Source organism: Mirounga leonina, unplaced genomic scaffold (genome assembly GCF_011800145.1).
Source record: "Mirounga leonina isolate KUSES-001 unplaced genomic scaffold, KU_Mleo_1.0 Mir_174, whole genome shotgun sequence".
NCBI lineage: Eukaryota > Metazoa > Chordata > Mammalia > Carnivora > Phocidae > Mirounga > Mirounga leonina.
The window spans coordinates 70683000-70703612 of record NW_023270451.1 but is presented as its reverse complement, the minus strand read 5'-3'; the positions used below and the strand labels follow the sequence as shown (position 1 = coordinate 70703612).

Here is a 20613-nt window from a genome sequence, read left to right as displayed (position 1 = left end):
CAGCCCCATGGTTATAGGATGGTGCCCACAGTTCTCAGGTGCATACCTTTCCAAAGTCACATCCAATGGAAGACCTAGAACTTTTCCCTCAGCACTCTCATCCAAAGCCTGTGGCCTCTCTGAGATTCTGACCTGACCAGGTATCCATCCCTGAATCAATCACTGTGACATTTCCCCACCCCCACCCCCTCCAGCAGCTCTGTGCTGATTGGTTTGGACCCAAGTCATGTGCTCTCCCTTGAACCAGGAGTGGAGGCCATTCCCTCAGAAGCTTTTGTGCTGAGAGAGGGCAAAGAGGTGGATCCCTAAAGGATAAATGAATGGTAGCAAAATAAAAGGTGTCCACTATCTCTAACAGTGTCTTTCAAAGATTTTGTTGATCATGATTATATTAATCAGTGTTCTCCAGAGAAACAGAAACTGTGTGTGTGTGTGTGTGTGTGTGTAGAGAGAGAGAGAGAGAGATTTTAAGGAATTGGGTCATACAATTGTGGAAGCTCCAAGTCTAAAATTTGCAAGGGTAGGCCCGCCAACTAGGGACTCAGAGGAAAGCCATGTGGGCCCACAGACTGGAGACTCAGCAGAAAGCCAAAGGCTGTCTGCGGACAGAATTCCCTCTTGCTTGGGGAGGTCAATCTTCAATTCTTTGTATGGCTACCTTATTGGGGGGGGGGGGAGTCTTTTTCACCCAAGTCCACTGATTTAAATATTAATTTCATCTGAAAACATCCTCATGGAGACATCCAGAATAATGTTTTTCCACATATCTGGGCATCGTAGGCCAGCTAAGTTGACATATAAAATGAACCATCACAATGGCTAATGTTAAGAAATACATTTACATCACATTCAACGCATACATCTATGTGGCTGAAACAAAAGTCACACTGAATCATGGCTATCCTTCCTTAATGTGACATAGTCTTATTTTTCTCCTCTATTTTATTTCATAAAAAAGCACGTGTGACCCACCCAGCTGGTTTCTGGATTCATGATATGTTGTAGAGATGGTCTTTTGAAACACCATCCTAGAATATGTCTTCAGAATGTTCTATCATCCCATAGCAAAGGCCTTTCCAAGTCCCAGCATGACTTTGTGTTACCGCAGCCCGAACCTGTACCTGTTCATGCCTCAGTTTCCTTATTTGTAAAGGAGACATACTTACAAATACTTCTACCTGACAGGGTTGTCGTGAACAATAAAATCAGAGCAAGGTAATGTATATGAAAACGTTTTTTAAACTCCAAAGTAATTTCGTGAGGTAATTGCCATTTTAAACTAGTCTATAATAACTTTCTTCTCTACCACTCAGGAATCTGAGAAGATGGTGCTATTTCATGAAAATGAGTTTGAACTCTTCAACACTTGCCACATAAAACAAAGACAGCCCCAATTTCTTTAATCAAAATGATGATCAGCTTTTAAAAATGAGTCCCATCATTCAGAATTAAAATCTGATTTCAGGGGCGCTTGGGTGGCTCAGTCTTCAAGTGTCCGCCTTCAGCTCAGGTCATGATCCCAGGGTCCTGGGATTGAGACCCGCATCGGGCTCCCTGCTCCGTGGGAAGCCTGCTTCTCCCTCTCCCACTCCCCCTGCTTATGTTCCCTCTCTGTGTCTTTCTCTGTCAAATAAATAAATAAATAAATAATCTTAAAAAATAAATCTGATTTCAAAGAAGGGGAAAAGTGCAGTATGTTTGGGTTCAATTCAGAGCCTTTCAGTTCTCCAGCCTTCTGCCCCTTGCCCACTCTGCTAGTTCAGTGAGGCCTTTGGGGGCAATCTTGGGGTGACTCATTCATATCACTTGCCTTCAAGAATCAGAGATGGGCTGATGCTACCTCCAATACTTTTAAACCAGCTAATTGATGACCCGGACAAGACATGGTGGGCAGGACGTAGACTTGGGAGCAGGGTTTCCTAGGTTGGCTCACCATCTTACGAGGACGGATGTCCTGGAATGGAGCTGCCCTGGCAGGCCAGCTTGCAGGGACAGAGTAGCCTCAGGCAGCCCTGGGAGGCAGGAGGCTGGCAGCTCTGCCTACCTGTGGATCTGGAGCTGGGGGCGGGTGGGGGGGGTGCTTTGGTTGGGTCACACCCTGCAGAGGCAAGCTGGAGCGCACACCCTTGCTTGTTCCTTTTCTCTTCCATTTCTCTGCTACTTGTCTTCTAATCAGTCCTTCCGTGGTGTGTAAAATGCGAGGCTGGTTATTCCCATCACACGTTATTGTTTTCTCTGGGGGCCCCCCTTTCTGGGCGCAATAATTTCACCATCCCCAGATGAGGGTGATAAGTATTTGAGATGCATAACTGTGTCTCATTTCAGTGTCTAATAGAAGATGCAGAAAGAACCCCGGCACCTTTCTGCTCAGTAAATTCATAATTGCAGGCTTCCTTGCCTCGCTTCTTGCGAACTGGAGAACTGTTGATTGGCATGTGGATCCGTGAGTGTGTACAGTAAGGGCAGGGGTGTGGCAGGCACACCTCCCCCGGTGCCTGGCAGGTTCCTATATGGGGACTGCTGCAAGTTCCCTCCAGAGAGTTGGTGGCTGAGCCCTGACCGGCACCTGCCTGTCTGGAATGAGGATTACTAGTCCTGCTGGAATTTGATTGTTGGCAGCAATGTTCTGAGAGCTGTGTTAGCCAGCAGAACATATGGCACCCAAAGAGCAAGCTCCTCCAGACAAAGGCCAGGGAGCAGGTGCCGAAGTGGGTTCAGACAAAGTTGGAAGACAGGCTGCAGGTGGTAGAAAGAGCACTGAACTGGGAGTCCAGAGACCTGAGCTTCACGCCGCCCCCAGCTTCAACTCACTATGTGACCTTCTGCAAATCATTTAACTTCTCTGGATCACAACTTCCTTGTCTTTAAAATCACAGATTGGAAATCTTTACCCTGGACTGTCTCTTTCAGATGAAAAACTTCTAGATTTTTCTCTGATCCTTGGATTTGCAGACAGTTCAAGATGAGCCACCCTGAGTTGTAATCACTCCAACTGAGATGGTGCCATCAGGCACCATCTTGTTATCATAATCCTAACCCTGTTCATCTCATTTCAGTCTTGTCAACAAGACCAACAACTATCATTTAATAAGTACTTGCTGCTTGCCAGGCCGAAGGCCCTGTGCCAGGTGCTTTATGTCATGAACACTTTTAGAGGTGAATAGTGGTGCCCGCCTGATGGATATTATCTGCCAGGTTATGCCCCATGGGTCCCAGGGGCTTGGCTTCCTCCTACAGAGCTGGTGGGGAGGTGTTACCGGGTGACGTCCTGGGGTTTTTCTGTTTGGGGACTTACATGGATTAAAAAGGGCTTCCATGTGCTCTATATTCTGGACTCTAGAATTGTGTGTTTCTAGAAAGACTATGGGTTTTGCAGTTTGATACAGACCTGGGCTTCAACCCCAACTCTGCCACTTATTAGCCCCATGCCCTATACAGAGCTACAGTCTCCCCACCGGAGAAGCAGGTGAAACCACCCCGAGCCCAGTGGACGGCTGTCCTGATCAGGCAAGAGGGTCGGTGTGCAGGCTCGTACGTGGGGCCCGGGTATGGCAGATGACATTTCTCCTTGCTTCCAGCCCCTCTCTCTGCCCAGCAGAGAAGAGGTCTTGAGTCTCGGCTGTATGTTGGGCATGAGCCTGGCACTGTGGACTCACCAGTGAGCATGGCGGGCCTCCCTGCCCCCACGGAGCCCACAGCCCTCAGCCCCAAACTCCAGTCCTCCTGCAGAGGCTAAATCAGTGGAAGGGTGGGAATGTCCTGACAAGCCTCGGGGCTTCCCTTTCAGCCCTGTCTCCTACCCGACCTTGTTCTCCAGACAGACTCTCCCTGGTTGCACACCATTTGATAGGCTTTTGCAATGCTGACCCCTCCCCAAGGAGGCCCTTCTCTTCCAGCTCTGCATGTTCTCCCTTAGTTCCCAGCCAGGCCCACATGCCATCCCACAGCCTTCTTGCTCCCTCGCCCCAAGCTAGAAGTCAGCATTCCTCATGGGAACATTCTACCATCTGTCACATAGCATTTCACTGTCTGCATGTTAGGTTCTGGTGGCATCTACCTGACCTGACCCCAAGTTCTTGGAGGGCCCCAGCCGCCTTGGCTATCCTGGGATCCCGCAGCATTTTGCATGTTCCGAGTGTGCCCTGTGCCAATATCCATCACGTGGGCGAGTGAATGAAGGCCCCGGGCTGGCAGGACTGCTCTGGACTGTGGCTACACAACCACCTCTTCCTCTGATATGCCCTTTAGAGGACTTGGGGTTTCTGTCAGGATTTTAGCTGATGACATTGAGTCTTGGCTTTCTTCTTTCTTCTCTTGGCCTTCAAGGAACCTTGCACTCTCCCTGTGGGGGGGCTTCTCTTGCTCTGTGGTCTACCTCTTCCTACCATCCTGTTATCGAGGATGTGGGGGTGAACAGGAGAAATTCGGCAAAGCTGAGATGCCCCCAAATAAGATGTAGGCCATTCCTGCCCTGGTTTCTCTCAAACTGGAAGAACTATGAAGCTGTCCTCTTGAATAGAAATGAATGAGATTGTTAGGACCAAGCGCTATTGGGTCCCATGGGGAGTTATTTATTTATGTCCGGGACCACTTCTTAAGCCATTTGTTCTCTCCCTTTAATGAAAACCTCTCAGAGGAGGCCCCAGTAGGAGGCAGCCAAGGTCTGCCTCATTAAAATGACATCAGAGCTCAGAGCTGGGCAGCACACCCGGAGGCTCCGGTTGCCACTATGCTGCAGAGGGATCCAGGATGCTTCAGAGGGATCCAGGATGCTGCAGAGAGATCCAGAATCAGCCTCATGCACCGGTTTGGCAGTGGGGAGGTGTAAAGGAGAAGCGTAGGTGTAGACCCAGCGAGCTGGGTCTGTAACCGACAGCCCCCGAGAAAGGGTCGTCTGAACTGTTCTGCTGGGCATGAACATAGCTGGTGTCCATCCCCACCCGCTCCAGGCCAGGGTAAACTGAGCTGGATTAGCAGTGAAGAATGAGAACCCACTGTCAACTTGCACACCTGGGTTTGAATCCACCTCTACCACTTATAAGCTATGCAAGTTGTATAACTTCCCTAAGCTGCATGGTGGGGATAGCAATACTCCTTACTTCAGAGGACTAGGAGTCAGGGTCCCAGCAGGAGACAGCACATGCAAATCTGGTTATTTGTGCCAAAGGTTAATATAGGAGCTCTTCACAAAGGTGTGGCTCCTTAAGAGGCAGAGCACTATTTGGGATAGAAACGGTGAGGCCCCGTTACCTCCTGTAGGACCAAGTGGGGGTGGGCAGGAGGTGGTTCACAGAACCTGGAGATAGAGAGGTGGCATGGGGAGGCATGCCTAGGGCCACTGAGCCCTGGGGGTGAGGGTGGCAGCCAGTGCCTGCAGCCCACCCCCACCCTGCTGTCCCCTCCCCTTCCTGCTGGCCTTCTGCTGACACTCCACCAGGCCCGAGGGCAGGCAGCCCATGCATGTACAGTCGACCCGGGTCAGCCTCCTGGGCACAGAGAAGGGGGGTGAGTGGATCTAGAGGGGCAGGTGGAAGATACCCAACACAGAAGGGTTTGTCCGAAGAAATGAGACAGTCTCTGGGAGGTGCTGGACAGTGACTGTTCCACAGCCAGGCATCAGGTAGCCAGTGGCTGTTCTTCATCTTCATCATCATCCTCATCACTATTATCATTACTATTAGCATTATTGTTATTGTTGAGGTTGCCCTCCTGCCACCCAGCTGTGGCTGTCCCCACACACATGGGGGCAGAGTCCCTTGGCCTTTAGCATCTCCAGGGCAGTTCTCTGTCTCAGCGTGTGCAGAGGACTTTCGGGTCCAGCCACACAAGCTGTAGGGTGAAACTAGGCCACTGCCATTGTTGTCCAGTATCTCATCCTTGCTTTCCCCCGTAGGGAGCCTCTACTGCTGAGTCCTGGCCCTCCAAGGGGACCCTCGTGCCGAGTGCTGCCGTGCCGTGAGGACCTGTTTCTGAAATGAAAGCCATGCCTTGGAACTGGACTTGCCTTCTCTCCCATCTCCTGATGGTAGGGATGGGCTCCTCCACTCTGCTCCCCCGGCAGCCACCCCCAACGTCCCCGAAGCGGTCTTTTGTCACGTTCCGTGGGGAGCCAGCCGAGGGTTTCAACCACCTGGTGGTGGACGAGAGGACAGGGCACATTTACTTGGGGGCTGTCAACCGGATCTACAAGCTCTCCAGTGACCTGAAGGTCTTGGTGACCCACCAGACAGGGCCGGACGAGGACAACCCTAAGTGTTACCCACCGCGCATCGTCCAGACATGCAATGAGCCCCTGACCACCACCAACAATGTCAACAAGATGCTCCTGATAGACTACAAAGAGAACAGGCTCATTGCCTGTGGGAGCCTGTACCAAGGCATCTGCAAGCTTCTCAGGCTTGAGGACCTCTTCAAGCTGGGGGAGCCTTTCCACAAGAAGGAACACTACCTGTCGGGAGTCAATGAGAGTGGCTCCGTCTTTGGAGTAATCGTCTCCTACAGCAACCTGGACGACAAGCTCTTCATCGCCACTGCAGTGGATGGGAAGCCGGAGTACTTCCCTACCATCTCCAGCCGGAAGCTGACCAAGAACTCCGAGGCAGACGGTATGTTTGCTTATGTCTTCCACGATGAGTTTGTGGCCTCGATGATTAAGATTCCTTCGGACACCTTCACCGTCATCCCCGACTTTGATATCTACTATGTCTATGGCTTCAGCAGCGGCAATTTTGTCTACTTTTTGACCCTCCAGCCTGAGATGGTGTCTCCACCAGGCTCTACCACAAAGGAACAGGTCTATACCTCCAAGCTCGTGAGGCTCTGCAAGGAGGACACGGCCTTCAACTCCTATGTGGAGGTGCCCATTGGCTGTGAGCGCAGCGGGGTCGAGTACCGCCTGTTGCAGGCCGCCTACCTGTCCAAAGCTGGTGCCGTGCTCGCCCGGACCCTTGGAGTTCGTCCAGAGGATGACCTCCTCTTCACTGTCTTCTCCAAGGGCCAAAAGCGGAAAATGAAATCCCTGGATGAGTCAGCCCTGTGCATCTTCATCTTGAAGCAGATCAATGATCGCATTAAGGAGCGACTGCAGTCCTGCTATCGGGGGGAGGGTACGCTGGACCTAGCGTGGCTCAAGGTGAAGGACATTCCCTGCAGCAGCGCGGTGAGTAAGGGGAGGGTCCATGGGCTAGGAGGGCATGGTATGGCAGGGGGACCCTAGCCTGGGGCTTCCATGGGATGTGAATCACCCATCCCATTTTGCAAGTGAGACAAGTACATCCCGTCTCTGGGTCTCCCTGGACTCGGATCAGCACCAACTCAAATGTGTTGCGTTATGTCTGTGACACTGAGCTTATCAGAGTTGGAGGTAGACCTGAAAGGTAGATCTCCTATCTGGGCACTTTTCTCTATTCCATATTGGCTCATGGTTATAGGAGGACATGCTAGGAATAAGTGGGAATTCTGTTATATAGATATCATATGTACCAGTCATTGTTAAGGCCAGATTATCATGTCCTCTGGTACAAGTCATGTACCCAACCTTCGTACTGACCGTGCCTACAAATCACTTTCCTGGGAACTTGGAATAAAACCAGTAGTGGGAATAATGGAGCCAGGCATTCTACATTTGGGATAGATCTAGAACTTCAGGAGTATTATGTTTTTAGTTCCTTGAGTATCTTTAGGAAAGGGCAAAATGAGAGTAGAAGTAGGGTGGGAATCCAGTGAACATAGAGGCAAAAGGAGAGCTTGCTTAGGAGGCTGCATTTCTGGAGCATCTTCTGTGTGCCCAGTTCCATGGAAGAGACATGCCAAGCAGCCTTGGAACAGTACTGGGTGAGAGAAGTGCTGAAGGAAACCGGAGGGAGGCGGGGAATGAAGGGTGGGTTTAGGAGGCCTTCCCAGGGCCTTGCTGGGTGGCCATAGGTGCAACAGGTGACATGATCTCCTGCCTCCCCCAGCCTAACTCACTTGTGGCCCGGCTTGCTGTGGCTGGACTTCTGTTCATCTTGAAAATGATTGCAGGGACTTAGAAGCTCAGTTATGAGCATCTTCATCTTCTATACCCCGTGTCCCTCTCCTTTCTCCTTTTTATCATTCACTTAAAAAATCATGAATCTAGTTGGAGAAAAATCTATCCTGTGATCATAATTAGAGAGAAGAAAGGAGAATTCACACACAGGTAGAAGTGTATTTGCATGGATGTGATTCTTGATGGCCAGTCCAACTTCGATGGAATTCCACATTAGGAAAATGTATTTTCATTGACTTTAAAAGTCTAAGTTTCCCTTCATGAAGTATGGCTACTTGCCAAGCACATCTTAGAGGGCACTGGCACCCAGGCAGCTTGGGGGCCAGTCCTGTGGGCACTGGGACTCCGGGTTGGGGGTAGCGGAGATGGAGGAGAAAGCAGGGATTTGGCAAGGTTGGTCTTTGGTGCCCTAACATTTAGGCTCAGGCTGTTTTCCAGTGGTGAGTTTTTCAGGTGCCTGGGCTGAAACTAAAAGATGCCATTTATTTCTGGAGGTCCTGAGAAGCCAAGAGACTCCTAGTGTCACAGAGGAAATGGGAGAGGTACCATGGGCCAGAGAAGGAAGCAATCAGTTGACAATCATGGCCAGGCCAGAGAGTGGAGGGGACTCCATTGTACCCGCCGAGCCCTAATGGATGACATATCTTTGGGAGCCTTTGGTTTAGGGCAGTGGCTGATCCACCCAGGAGAGTTGAGGAGACAGGTTTATAAACTTGGGGGCCATGGACTTCTCCCAAATGCAGGCTATAAAGGACAGGCTAGGTGCTGTGCTGTATGGATGTATGTTACATGTTCAAGCACAACTTCTTGGGGGAGATGCATTAGGAAGCTGGCATGGGGAAGGCCCTTAGAGATCTTCTGGTTTATACTCTCATTCTGAGGCCCAACAAGGTTAATAAATTGCCCAAGGTCACATATTTTGGGAAAGAACGGCAGACACAGCACTTGAGGGAAGTCTCCGTTGCCTCTTGAGGAAAATCCCACTTGCACATATGCATGCACACACATGCACACACGCACACCTACCCATGCGTGTGTGCACACATGCAGTAAATACCCCCACAAGCATGCACACACACATGCACACCCTAGCTTCGAAAATGCAAGTTTACACTGTATGCTTATGAAACAGCTAGTTCTTTCGAGATCAGATGTGTTGGCTATTTTTTCTGTAGATGCTTTTCTGTAGAAAACTTGCTCAAATTCTGTCTTTTCAGGTGATGCTTTTGGGAGTACAATCAGCTGCAGGGATCAACCTGGCTGCCCATGGGCAGGTGTTTGGCCCGCCCTTGCTCCCTGCCACAGTACAAAAAGCAAAGTTCATCATGGAAGTCTGCAGAGCTGCAGGTCCTAAGGCCGCATGGTGGCCTTGGATAGAACAGAGGGATAATAGCTTTGCAAGACAGGCTAATGCCAGGGCTAGGAGTCATGGAGCCAGATAACAAGCTTTTGATTTTTCTTTGGGCTTTAATTAGCCCTTTCAAGTTCGAGGCAAGTTCAGGGCTGAGAGCAGAAAGGAGGAGGCCAGAAACTCCACACCGGGCTGGGCTGTCTCCCCAGCCAGTATAAAAGGCCACGCCAGCTTGTAATGTCAAGTATCAGTTTCCTTTGATTCGGCCAACGTTTGGATTACTTTGTTCTGGTGCTCAGGTGCTCAGCTATAATTCATTTGGCCCCAGCTCAGACCACACATGCTCCCCCTGCCATCAGCCAGGCCAGAGGCCTGGGCCTTCCCAGGGAGGAGCCCTCATGGGCACACCATTTGCAAACCCAGCTTTTCCTCCATCCATTCACGTGGCTGTTGGGTTCCTTTCCTTTCTCCCTTCCTGCCCTGGGGCAAGGATGGACAAGAGGAATCCAGAGTTCTCTTTTGCCTCTGAGTCCAAGATTCCCTGGAGGCCTGTGGAGTGGGACAGAATCTCAGATGGCCTCTGTCCTGCAGCGTTCCCTCTGTAAGACAGCAGAGGAGGGCAGCATAGGCCCAGGAGGTTGACTTTTAAGACTTGTGTTTTGTAGGCTAGGTGTTCCCTGTGGGCTTTATCATAATTACAGCCCAAAGAGTTTGAGAAGGAATGATTAGTGGTTCATTTTTTTAACTGGGATATAACTGACACATGACATTTTATTGGTTTCAGGGGTACAACGTAATGATTCGATATTTATAGGTATTGCAAAGTGATCACCACACTAAGTCTGGTTAACCACACATAGTTACAAATGTCTTTTTTTTGTGATGAGAACTTTTAAGAGCTATTCTCTTAGCAACTTTCAAATATACGATACAGTATCTTAACGATATAGGCACTGGGCAGTACATTACATCTCCAGGACTTAATTATTTTATAGCTGGAAGTTTGTACTTCTTGACTAGTGACTCATTTTTATTGTGTTCCTGTTATCTTCATTCCCTAAGGATAGGATGCTCATCCCGTGGTATTCTTCAGGGTGTTCCGGCCCCTCCCATTTCTTGGGATCCCCATTCCTTCCCCTGAACTCAGGCCTCCAGCACTCAGAGCAGGGAACAGTATAAGCCTTGGGTTTCCTGACCTCCCCTGCCTGTGTTCAAGGAAGATGAGGTGGCGTGGAAAGAGAACATCTGTGTGACTTGGGCTAGCATGCTGTGGAACTTCCGTGGAGCCACGTGGTGGGCCACGGCCTGATGACCAGACAGAGGGAGAAGTGTTGCAGTGTGAGGCTGGAGCCTCAGTCTGCAGGCCCCCAGAGAGCTCCGTGCTGTTTTTCTTCCAGGTGAATCGGGGAAGGTGGGCGGAGCCCACATCAGAGATAAGGGATGGCAGCTGGAGGGGCCTCCTCAGGGGAATGTGTGACTGTGAATTATATGCGTGGCAAATACAAATCTCTGAGTGGATGTTGGGTGTAGAGGATGGAGAAGAAGCAGCCCAGGTGTTTTCTGGTGCTTGTGGGAGATGGAAGCGGCTTCCACCTTTGCCTTCTAGGCCATTCTTTTCCTGTGTCCTGGTTTTCCCAGCCTGAATAGAAAGAGGTATCCAAGGGCAGATGGTCTAGTGTCTGAAAATTACTCTACAGGTCCCAGGAGGGCATGGGCAGAAAGAGGGTCCTAGAGGCATCAACAGGGTCCCATTCTGTCTTGGGATTCAGGGGACTAAAGACCAACCTGAGGCCCTTTGCTTGTGCACATCCAGTTATAACATCATCAACACTATCGATATAATCTCTGTTTCTGCTGCTCAGCACTGGGATGGTCTCTGTCTCTGGTCCCTTTTGAAGGATGTCACCCAGGCTCCCCAGACCATCTGCCTGCAGAGCACAAGATGATTGGCATAGGAGCCCATTGCCTGTGGTTTCTGTCACGTGCCATGGCCCTGAGCAGGCCAAGGTGACAGCTCCCAGCCTTTCCCGGGAGCCCTGACACTCCTGGCCCAGAGTGGGGCAACCGGGCTGGAGAGTGTGCTCTTATGGGCCGAGGCTCTTGTGCTCTACATGGGCCGAGTGGCCTGGCCTCCCAGAGTCCCCCAGGCACAGCCATCCACTCCTCCTCAACCTTTCTTCAGCCTTCTGGGGTAACTCATGGAACACTAGCCCTTCTACCTCCAAATGAATTAATGAATGGACGAGACATTTATCAGGCCCTGGCAATGTACCCCCTCCCGGTAGATGCCAAGAATCATGAAATGACGTCAGTGTCCAGGGGCCCAAGAGTCCAGGAGGGAGCTGCACCCCAGCAGGTGATGCTGGCCTATGGGACGGGAACAATGGCTGTGGTCATGGGAAAGTTCATCATTCACGCCACTAAATCTTCTCTGAGTTTGGATCCAATTGAGAAGTGGACATGGGAGTCAGGGAGTGTTAGCTTTAGTGTTGATGAGGCTGAATGGGGCAAAAATCAGCTTCTTCATCTTCCCCTCAAGACTTGAACTTCGAGTGACCTTCCAATACAAAATGTAGGTGCCTGGGGCAGAAACTGTTATCCAGAATCATTGCCTCACATGGGTCCAGTCTCCGTAGCTGGAGCAGGAAGGGGTGGCCTCCGAGCCAACTGGCAATCCCATTGCAGGGGTTCGTTCATATTGGGCCTGACAGTTTACAGAGGGGCTCATCAGCTCCTTTTCTTCTTGCGACGGTGCCGTAGGATAATAGCAAAGGCAACATCCTCGCCAGTTGAGAAATTGGAAGAACAGAAAAGTCAAGTACATCACTAAAGGTCATGGGACTGGTGGACTAGAACCTACTATATATCCTCCTTCTCAGCCCAGTGGTGCTCAGTGATCTGCTAGTGGCATCTGGCATGGGACAATCTATGGTGCAGGGATTGTCTGGGCTTTGTGGGGCATTTACGATCCTGAGATCCTGGACCCTAGACCACTAAGTGCCAGTGGGGACCCCCCCCAATCACTGCAAGAACTAGAAAAGTCTCTCACATTTCTGGAAGTCCCTGGTTGAGAGCCATTGCCAAACCATGTATCTATCTGACTTGGGGTTTACCTGCCAGCCCTGCTCTATCCCACACGGTTCACAGAGGCATAAGGACTGAGTTTTTGATTTTTAACGCCAAGCTTCTCTTCCTGTCGAACAGTGAGGAATAGTGAGGGAGAACCACGCTCACAGGTGCCCTTGCTTTGACTCCTGGAGGCATCAGTTTTGCAGCATGGCAGCCCTGGGAGGAGACAGGGTCACCCTCCACCCCTGCCCTGGTCTTGGGCTGGCCTCCCATCCCAGCCTGGATGGTTCTCAGGTTTGTCTGGCGCCTGGTATCCTGAAATGGCATGAGAGTGAGCATCCGGAATGGTCAGGCGGCCATCCCGGGCTCCGGAGGCTGGTTTCTGCTCGTCCGCTCAGAGTGTTTTCTTGTTCCCAGCCAGCAGGAAGTGCGACTCTGGCGAGATGGGGTGCATCCTGTTGTTCATGGCGCAAGGCAGCGTTTTCTCTTGCCGCTCAGACCAGGAACTCCTCCTCTTGCCTGCCGCATGCCTCCTTCCTCAGCTCCACTGCATCTCACACACACACACACACACACACACGCACGCACGCACACCAGGTCCACCAAACTCAAGTCCCAGGGAGAGCTCATGCCACACCTCTCCTTTCTCATGGGCCCCGGCACTCACCCCCCAACAGCCTGGTGACCCAGTACTCCAGGCTTCACGTTTGGCATTTGGGGCCCTGCCATACTGCAACCCCAGTCTTTATAGAACCAAGTTTTCCCTCTCTCCCCTGGATTTGGCTTCTCTTCTGGGTACACCGGCGAGAAGGCCATCCACCTCCCTCTTTTTGGCCAGCAGGGTTTGCAATGGCAGTCATATCCCAGCTAAGCACACGTGGTGCTTCGGGGTACAGGATGATGGCTGAGCCTTGGGTGGTGTGCTGGGCCAGGCGAGGGGACATGGCCCCCCCAGAATGCCACGCTGGAGCCTGATGAGTCAGCAGGGAGAGTGACGGGACCGGGAGTCCCACATGCAGAATTTTAACCCCGACACGTGCCAGGAGACCCCAGAGGCCCCTCAGCCCTGTCTCTGCTGCTCTCCCTGCTGGGGTCTGCTATCGAGCTTACGCTCATCTCCTAAGTCCCTCTTCCCCCTCTTTCTGTGATGTCGTCTCCTCCGCCCACACACTACGCGGAGCAGCTCAGGCAGCAAGGTCGCCCTCACGTGCACACGCGCGCATGCGCACACACGCCCCCCACGGCGTGTGGCCGCCCAGCCAACATCGGCAGCCGGGCCTCTCGTTCAGTGAGCGCGCAGACCAGCCAGGCGTCACGGTCCAGCTCTGCATTCTGGGCCTTGCCTTCAAGTCCCGTCATCCTCACAGGGTGGCCTCTTGGCTGGGATTCTGGCTGGAGAGTTCAGGCCTCTGGGTCGCAGCCAGTTCCTGCTCTCGAGATGTCGCTGGGCTGGTGAGCAGCTTCCCCTTCCCTTTGAATTACACATTTCAGGAAGGACGTGATAAAAATAATATCCCTTTCATAAAGCGTGTTGGGACTCCTAACAAAAGAGAAATACATGGACATTAATAAGTAATGAGAGACACAGAACACCTTGTGTTTGTAAGAATCTTCAACATTTCACAGCCCCACCTGTATATTCTCCTTGGGTCCTAAGAACCACCTGATGGGACAGAAGGGGATTTAATAACACTGCTAGGATGTCAGACTTACAGTTTTTTCCTCACCAGCAACTGCGTTGGGGAGACTTGGGCTGGGCCTAACCCAGATGTTACGTTCCATAGGCCTGGAATGTGCCCTGTTCACCTGCCTGTCCATCCGGCACACGTTAGGAATGCTAAGTGAAGGCATTCGAAGGAGAGGCTACGTTTCAAGCCAGACCCTCCCTGCTGTTACCTTCAGGGGTCCCTCGGTTTTTGCAAGGCAGAAGGGAGCGACTGCACATCGGTGCAGGTGCTTGCTTCTTTTAATTAACAAAGTTTGTGGAGAGAAGGCAAAAAGACAACTAGGGGAGTTTCCCATTTGGCCTCTCCATGTACATGTCTTCCCCTGATGGACTGGGGGGCCCACAGGCTGTCCACATAGATGAAACGGGAGCCGCGGGAGAAGAAAGCCCACATCCTTCCCAGTCCCAGTGTCATTACTGTGTCTCTGTCAGTGTTACAAAATATAATGGGATTTGTTTGGCTGATTTATCCTGCATGCAGGCAACATTATCCAGACTCACACACGGGCCTGGGGAGCAAGAGGGGAAGATGCACGGCCATGAGAGTGGGCCTAATAAAATTTATTTCCACTAACAAGGGAATGGCCGACCCCATAATTCAGCCTGGCCAGCGGGGCCACTGCCTCCCAGAGCCTGCCAGAAAATACACAAACTTAATCATCGTGGCGTGCCCTGCTCCAATTACAGCTCTGGGGGTGCTGAGGCAGTCTGCAGTAGCCTGGGAGGGGAGTGGGAATGTGGGATTGATGGGCAGTGTGGAACCTCTTTGCCCTTGGCAGGTAGCCACTGGGCACATTTGAAGCTAAGATACAAATGGACAGAAGCAGCACCCAACGGGGTTGTGCTTGGGACAGTTCCCAACACTGAGAAGCCTTCCCTGGTGTTTCCCTAGGGTCCCCAGGCTCAGCTACTGGACTAGCCTCAGCATGGTAGCCATCTGTAGAACTGGGCCAGTGGAGTGGGGGTCCTGGTTCTCTTGCTGTGATCATGGTGTCATGGGCCTGTCTGCTTATCAGAGGGAGAAACCTGGGGGCCTCAGCAGCTGAGCTAATGAGGAGAAGGTCACGGGTTCAACCCCCAAGATCCTATGCTAGGTTGGAGCTACTCTTTGCTGGCTGCGCTCAGCAATTCCTAGGATGGGTACATTACTATAGCTGACTGTGGTTACCTCCAGGCCTGCAAAGAGTGTGCTTGGCCTAATGCCTCTCTCCTGGGGAAAGAGCTCAAAATAGTGGCATTAGCTTCCTATTAGAAGGAGAGCTTATGATGATGATGAGTGAAAGACCACTTAGCTATCTGGTGGGATTGGACACAGATAGTCTCAAACACACATAGAAATCGTAAAATGAGTACCAAAATAAGCATTGCTTTTAGCAAATCACTTCCATGGATTCATAGCTAGTTAAGTACATTAATCTAGTGAATGTTTGCATCAGAAGCCAATACACACACAGAACTCCTACAGCATGATGACCTTCTGTCCTATATTTTAGTACCCACCCTTTTAAGATGCTCGGAAACAGGGCACTTGACTCTTGGGAACGTTGGTGTGATTTGTTGGGTTGTTCTTCCAACCCTGAGACATCTCTCATGAAGCCCCTTCCACAGCAGTTTTGTCTAAGTTACTGTTGACTGTGGTTTGCTGGCTTCCCTTCTCTGTCTCCATACATGTTCATTTCTCCTACAATCTCATTGAAAAAGACACAATACAGGAATCATTCTGAGATAGTGCATTAGTAACGAAGTGGATGAGACCTCATTCCCTCATTCCATTTCCGACATCTGTGCTCACAGCTGGGGTGTGAGGGCCGGCCTTCACCTGCTACAAGGACTTACCTGGCTCTCAAGAGAGTCCAACCTGCAAGGTCAGCATGGGCCACGGGCAGACCTTCAGGGGAGGGTTAGAACTCAGAAAAGAGAAAGAAAATTTTATGGAGGACAGTAAAGCAATTGGTGGGTCACATAGTCCAGTTTTGGGGATTGCTTTTTTTGTTTCAGAAACGAGCACCCAGGCACATGGACTATTTTATGGAGTAAGAAGCTTTTGGTAAAAGATAAACCAAAGCCTTCCAAAGCCTCCTCAAGATGTTTCCACCTCCCTGAGCATTCTTCTGCCCCTGCAGTCAGAGGGTGCTCAGAGTCATCTCAAGGGGTGAATGTGCTGTGGGTATCAGCCCCTGTTGCATTTATTAACACCTTAGGGGTCAGTGGTCATATTTGAGCTATGGCCCCCAATAAGTGGGTGATTATTACCTGCTTGTACTGCAGAGCTTTACAATTGAAATCTGTATTTGGACATGAGCTACTTCAGCTTATCTGATCAATATCTCCCTTTAAAAAGAAATCCCACGTGCGTAATTCACTGATTCCCCATTTCCAGTGGAAGTCTGCTGTGGTCAGCTTTTGGGATGCATGTGTGTGTGTGTGTGTGTGTGTAAATGTAATTAATGGGAAGAATTTAGGGCTGCTGAGCATGAAGAATCCAAGACCTTTTCCACATGAGCAAGCACCTCATGGGTGTCCCTCCTCTTTTTCTCCTAACTTATGTTCCTTTTCAAAACTTCAGCCCTCGCTTTTCTTTGGGACCAAAAGACCAGGAAGGGAGGAAGCACTGTTGTGTTAATAGGCCAATGGCCTTCTCTGTAGGGGGCAGTTCATTGCTTCTAGAGGCCCCAGAAAGGCAGAGCCCTCATCCTGGGTGGCAGGAGAAGTAGAGGCAGAGAGTCTTCCCTGAGTAGTCTCTGACCTGGAATAGCTTCCTTTGGGGGAAGGGGAAGCCAGCGGGGATAGACAGCCACCCTGGAGGAAGCCCCTATGTAAGATCAGTTTTTTTCCCTCCAGATGGGGATTTGGGGTTCTGGTACCATTTTCCCATCAGTGGGTCCCATGGGGGTCATTTTGCTCTATAGACCTCTATTTCCCCTTCTGTAAAATGGGGCTGTTGGATTCTAAGATGTTGATTTATTTGCCTTCTCTGAGACCACCGAGGTGTGAAAGAGTGGCCGTGCTCTGTGCTGGATGGAGCGCTCAGAGCTGAGCCCGGACGTCACCTCTCCTGCGAAGCCCTGCTGCTTCCCTGTGCCCACTGTACCTCTAGCACTGTGTGTACAACTGAGGCAGGGCACGGATGGCCTTGTCCAAGTTGTGGCCCAGGTCTGTCTCCCCCACCGGGAAAGCAGCAGAAACAGATGAGATGTTTCCATCTGTATATTTTTGGGTCCTTATCTAGGCCTTTGTTCACTTGTTCCTTCCTACACGTTCTTAAGCATATTAATAAGTGAGGAACAGTAAATAGTGTTGTTTTCATTTACTGCCTCAGTTTCCCCTCATAGAGACAGGAGTTCCAATAGCCTAAGATACCAAAATTTGATGGAAAAAGGCTCAACTAAAGGCTCGTCAGTGGGTGAGCTTGGGCAAGTCTCTGGTACCTTCTCCCCCTGTGTGATGGTCTGGGCTTCCAGTGCTGGGGGTGAGCCTGGGGTGCCCAGGACTCCTGTGCATGAGGCTAGGTGCTACTTTTGCATTTAGGAAAGGTGGGAGAGCTGGTTTGCTCCCAGATGGAAGGACTCCTCTTTGCTGGACTAGGAGCTGCCCACAGAGTGGGGGAGGACCAGGTCTGACTTTGTGTTTTCTATCCCGGGCTCAAGATTACTGCTGCCGACCCAGAGCAGTTGGCCGCTGCATCCCCGTTTGGAGGAGTTGGGCAGCATCTGTCTATCCCCGCTGGCTTACCTGGTTGGCCTCTTTTGGATCAATTCCGGACATTTGTAAACAGCTGATGCCTGGGGTAAGGGGGCCGGCCTGTGGCTATGGAAGAGGCCACGTCCTCGAGCTGAGCTAATTGGCCCACAGGGGGATGGACCTGGTGACCTTTGCCTCATTAGCACCACGTTTGGATCACTGAGCTCTGGCCTAGTTCTGACCTTCCCATAATAAGGACTCCATGTGGGGCTTCTGCAAAGGTGGCCTCTGAGGGCGGGGCTCAGACAGCCCCACGGGGAGGGGAGGTGCCCGCAGAATCCAGGCCAGGGGCCGCGCTAGCCGGAGTGAGAAGCAGTTTCGGGACCAGGTCCCCGCCCGCCTTATCACCGGAGTTCTTCCAGGTGGCTTGTCACAGGTGTCAGGGTGACAGGGGTTCCTTATGAGTCTGTCACTAGGGCACGGGGCTGGGGGCGGGTGGTGCTGAGGAGCTCCCGACGAGACACCCCTGCTGTCTCCCAGGTCCGCTGTCTTCCTCCGCCCTATTCAGTCTCCCCAGAGACCACCGGACACCTCTGGGGTCCTTAGGTGACCGCTTTGCAGCTCTGCCCCAGGAGCCTGGGGAGGCAGCCAGAGGAAGGATGCCGGCAGAATTAAAACCCCCTTTCTGTGGCGATGATAGAGCTTTTCAGAGTGCCAGTCTCTCTACAGAGTGGGAGCAATTTCCCCGTAATTGGTAAAGTAACCATAACTGCTCTGTCATTTGTATGTGGCGGCGCGTAATTGCACGGTAACCTTTGCCGTCGAGCGCGAGGGAAGCGTGGTAAGCTATTAGATTGTAATTTGGAGTGTCAGCTCCGGCTCTCCACACCACCTCGGCTGCCACTGCCGCTCAGGAGGCCGCCGGGGAGCCTCTGCCTCCGGCCCGGTGGGCCCTGCTCCGGAGCCGCTAGGCTGTCTCTTGCTGCACCTGCCTGGGCTGTGGTGCCCTCAGCAAGGAAGGGACCTCGGCAGGCGCCGGGGTCCCAGGCCAGTGCTTCTCAAACCTGGTGAATGGTCACGTCACCTACCTGGGAAGGTGTTAAGATGCAGGTCCCTGAGCCTCACTCCCAGAGTTCCCTATCCAGTAGATCTGGGGTCGGTTCGAGAATTTGCATTCCTAATGAAGAGCGCTAAATGTTCCGGATTTTACCCCATTCCTCTGGTCCCTCCTTCAGCCTCCATAGGCCTTATAGATCTTTAGGAAGTTCCCCTTTTGCTATTTCATCTTGATGGCATTAGGCCCTTTGATTGTGGGAACACCGCTCTGAGGTAGATACCATGAATTTCCCCCAAAACATGAGACTCACAAAGGTTGTCAGAATTGTCTAAGGATGACAAACAATAAGAGCGAACACTTCTATAGCCCTAAGTGCCAGACAGTGTTTACATGCATTAAATCATTTAATCCTTACCACAGCGCTAGGAAGTATATACTCATAACATTATCCCCATTCTCCCAATAGGCTGAGACACAGAGAGGTTAGGTACCTTGCCCAAGGTCACACAGCATTAAGTGGTAGAGTTGGGGTTCAAACCGAGACATTCTGATTCTAGTTCCACAGTGTTAACTACTGTGAAAGTCGGGTTTCCATTTACTCATCCATCCTTCCATCCATCCATCCATCCATCCATCCATCCATTCTTTCAACACATATGTCTTAACCTACTACGAACCAGAAACTAAGCTAAGGGTACAAAGACACCTAAAACATGGTCCTGTCCTTGAGCTCATGGTCCCTGGAATCCAGTGGATCATAGGTCTTAATTTATAAGCCATGCAATCATGGAGACATCTGTGGAGAGCAGATTTGGGATCTTCCTGATCGGGGCAGAAGGCTGTAGCCCTGTCTAAGGCTTTAACAGAACCCTGTCTGTTCACAGGGTTGCCCAAGTAGGCACTGCATAGATTCTCATGGCACAGAACCTTATTTTGTCCTTGGTGAGCATGAAGTTGCTGTCTAACAAATAAGCATTTTAACAATGGCCAAAGCTCATTTGTGGGCATCTGTGGAGCAGCCGAGGGAGAGCTGTGGCCAGGCCTCTGATTACGCTGGGGTGCAGTCCACTCCTGGCTCCTCTGGCTGCTACTCTAATCTGGCTGTTAATGGGGCCCAGGGGAGAGCTGGGCCAGGGCAAGGGCAGACACTCTCCTCCTCCGCGGCCCAGGGTGTTCTGGAATCCACGCCAGCCCTCACCTGTCGAAGGCTTTCACCAATTAGCCTTTCCTTCCAGGACCCACACGGCTCTGGCATCTGCTCCTTCCACCTCAGCCTCCCCGGTCTGTGGTCCCTATGGGGTCCCCCCCCCACCCACCCTGGTGCTCTAATTGCCCTGGGGCCGCAGCTCAGACCCGGCATGGTGGTGTCCTTAGGGAGCCTGCTCCCGTCGGGAGCCATGCTGGGGACACTCCCTATAGCCATCCTACCCCCATTCTGGGCAGGATTCCCATTAAAAAAACGAATATGAAATATCACCTCAAATTGACAAAGTGCTTTCCAGGTTAGCCAGTGTCTTCACACCTGCTTTCTCACCTGGCCCTCATGACAGTCCAGTCAAGGGGAGTGAAGCTCAGAGAGCAGGAGCTGCCTATGCGAAGTTGTAGAGTTGGGAAGCGGGCTGCCATGTGAACCCGAGTCCTGTGTTTTTTCTGCTACTTCAGTGTTAAAAATTCCACCCCCCACCCCCCCCGCCGCATTG

General features: G+C 51.4%; 1 protein-coding gene across 1 annotated transcript in view; it reads left to right on the top strand.

Moving 5' to 3' along the window:
* The window catches only part of PLXNA4 (plexin A4), a 421883-nt gene that overhangs the window by 55149 nt on the left and 346121 nt on the right, over positions 1 to 20613 (top strand). Inside the window, exon 2 of the mRNA XM_035021130.1 lies at positions 5894 to 7159. Coding sequence (XP_034877021.1) covers positions 5975 to 7159 — 1185 coding nt within the window. The 5' untranslated portion in view covers positions 5894 to 5974. The remainder of the gene's footprint in view (positions 1 to 5893; positions 7160 to 20613) is intronic.